At 41.3% G+C, this 1,938-nt stretch overlaps 1 protein-coding gene across 1 annotated transcript; it reads right to left on the bottom strand.

The window, feature by feature from the left end:
* Positions 1-5: 5 nt before the first annotated feature.
* LOC147820069 (glucocorticoid modulatory element-binding protein 1-like) lies at positions 6-1,930 on the bottom strand (the record flags this gene model as incomplete). The annotated part of the gene is made up of 5 exons (XM_087177316.1): positions 1,793-1,930; positions 1,367-1,425; positions 973-1,094; positions 678-781; positions 6-123 (listed from the first exon to the last, which is right to left on the bottom strand). Coding segments are annotated over exons 1-5 (528 nt in total), but the record flags the coding sequence as incomplete, so codon positions are not given.
* Between the last annotated feature and the right edge of the window lie 8 nt (positions 1,931-1,938).

Here is a 1,938-nt window from a genome sequence, read left to right on the forward strand (position 1 = left end):
ACCGAGGTCCCTGGAGGAAGCCTCGTGCTGTTGATCAGCACATCAAATTTAGTGCTGCGGCAGGTGTTGCTGCACACGGTGTCATGCTGGTAGAAATCTATCTGGCCAGAGTCCATCATTTTCCTGCATGTGGGGAGAAAGCAGGTTAAAAGTATCCAAGAAAATGTTTTTTGTTTCACAGCTGCTGAGGGGTGTTAGAGTATGGATTGAATTTGTTGTACCATCCCAATAGCTTCCTAGATGTTTGTTTGCCACAAAGCCCATTGATCTGACCTTTGGAGGAATAAAGATGAAAAGAACAAATAAGCAGCAAGAACAAGTGCAAACACGATAGAGGGGTGAGAAGTATCACCCAGCAGACTGTTTGCATGTTATTTGATCCTGCTATCATGATAATGCTGCTTACTGACTACCTCTGGAATGTAGTGGCAACCCCCGACACAGACAGACACCAAAGACGTGCAGAGAGTTTAATTATATGAGTGAGATATGCTGTTGATGGCATTAGATTGAGGTGTTTCAAGTCTGACACTTTACCACCAACACAACAGAGTGAATTGAAGGATTCCCTTGAAGGTCATTTGGATTTACACGCATGAGTCTCCCCAGCAGCTGTGAGGAAGACGACAGACATATAGTGTTTGTTTTTTGTTTTTTTTATTATTTCATATGTCTACCTAAGCATAACCCCTCCCAGTCTGATGGCCCTTTTCCAGTCCTTAAGAGTGGCTTTCCCTGCCAGGTGCACAAACTGCTTAGGACTGATGAGCTGGTCGTTGAACTGTAAGAGAAGAATAGTGTGTTTATGAAAGCTAATATAAGTAAGTGGAGAGAAAAAATAAGACAGATATGACGTAGAAGTTGTGTAAATAATCATGTGTGTTGACTTAGATAGGTTAAACAAAGTAAATCTTCAGTATTAATGAATCAATATTTCACCACCCTTTGATCCTGCTAAATATGTCAACTTACTTTGACACATCTGACGTTGATTCCAGGACACACAAACTTCTTAAACAGCAGTACCGCTCTGCTGTCTCCACAGGTGATGGGGTAGCCATATTCAATTTCCTCTCCTTCTGCTTTACTGTCTTCTAAACAATACAGAACAAAAACTTAACCACAACCATCTACAACCACCATCCCAGACACTAATGAAAGTAGGACATATGCAACAACACAATCAAATGTCTATCAATATTCTTCAGTAATTTCCATTTGTCTTATAACAACTGCAGCTTGGAATACGCTGATTCATTTGTGCACATAATACATTAATTGTAGTTACACAGTTGTTGATTTTCAAAGCCTTGTGTCTGAGGGATGGAATGTCAGCAGTGAAGGGAAATGTCCCTGCTTCACTTACCATGATGCGTCTCTATGGCCAGGACTGTAGTGCCAGTGTCAGCAATGTCATCATTTACCCTGCAGAGGGCAACATTTTCTCACGTATAAAATAATCATAATTTAATGCTACCTGAGAGTTGAATAGTTCTGAGTTTAACAGCAAAATATGTGAATAGCTACTGCATGTCTAACATTTTTGAAAATAGGTGCTTACTGCTGCATTCTTTGACTTTGACCTGCATTAAACGGATTATATACAGCACTGATGTAGAATGGTGATTTGCTCAATATGAGCTAGAAGTAGAGGAAAAAATTTTAATATCATCCTGAAAATCAGTCAATAGATTTCTACAGATCTGTTATGCATCTACAATTGCCTCTCTATTTTGTCACACTTCAAATGCAACAACGTCTATCGGCGCTTTAATGATAAAAGCCATGTTACCCATGCAGGATGGGCTGCAGGTGCAGGATGACTTGAGTCTTATGGTTGTTGCCACCGGACTCCCCCTCCTCTTCCTTCACCGCCATGAGCTCCCCTGAAGACACATTGACCTCAGCACACGCCATCGCCCCTCCCCACAGAGCTGC

The sequence above is a fragment of the Seriola lalandi genome, unplaced genomic scaffold (genome assembly GCF_002814215.2).
Source record: "Seriola lalandi dorsalis isolate HSWRI2012SDOR001 ecotype SW California unplaced genomic scaffold, Sedor1 jcf7180002002985, whole genome shotgun sequence".
NCBI lineage: Eukaryota > Metazoa > Chordata > Actinopteri > Carangiformes > Carangidae > Seriola > Seriola lalandi.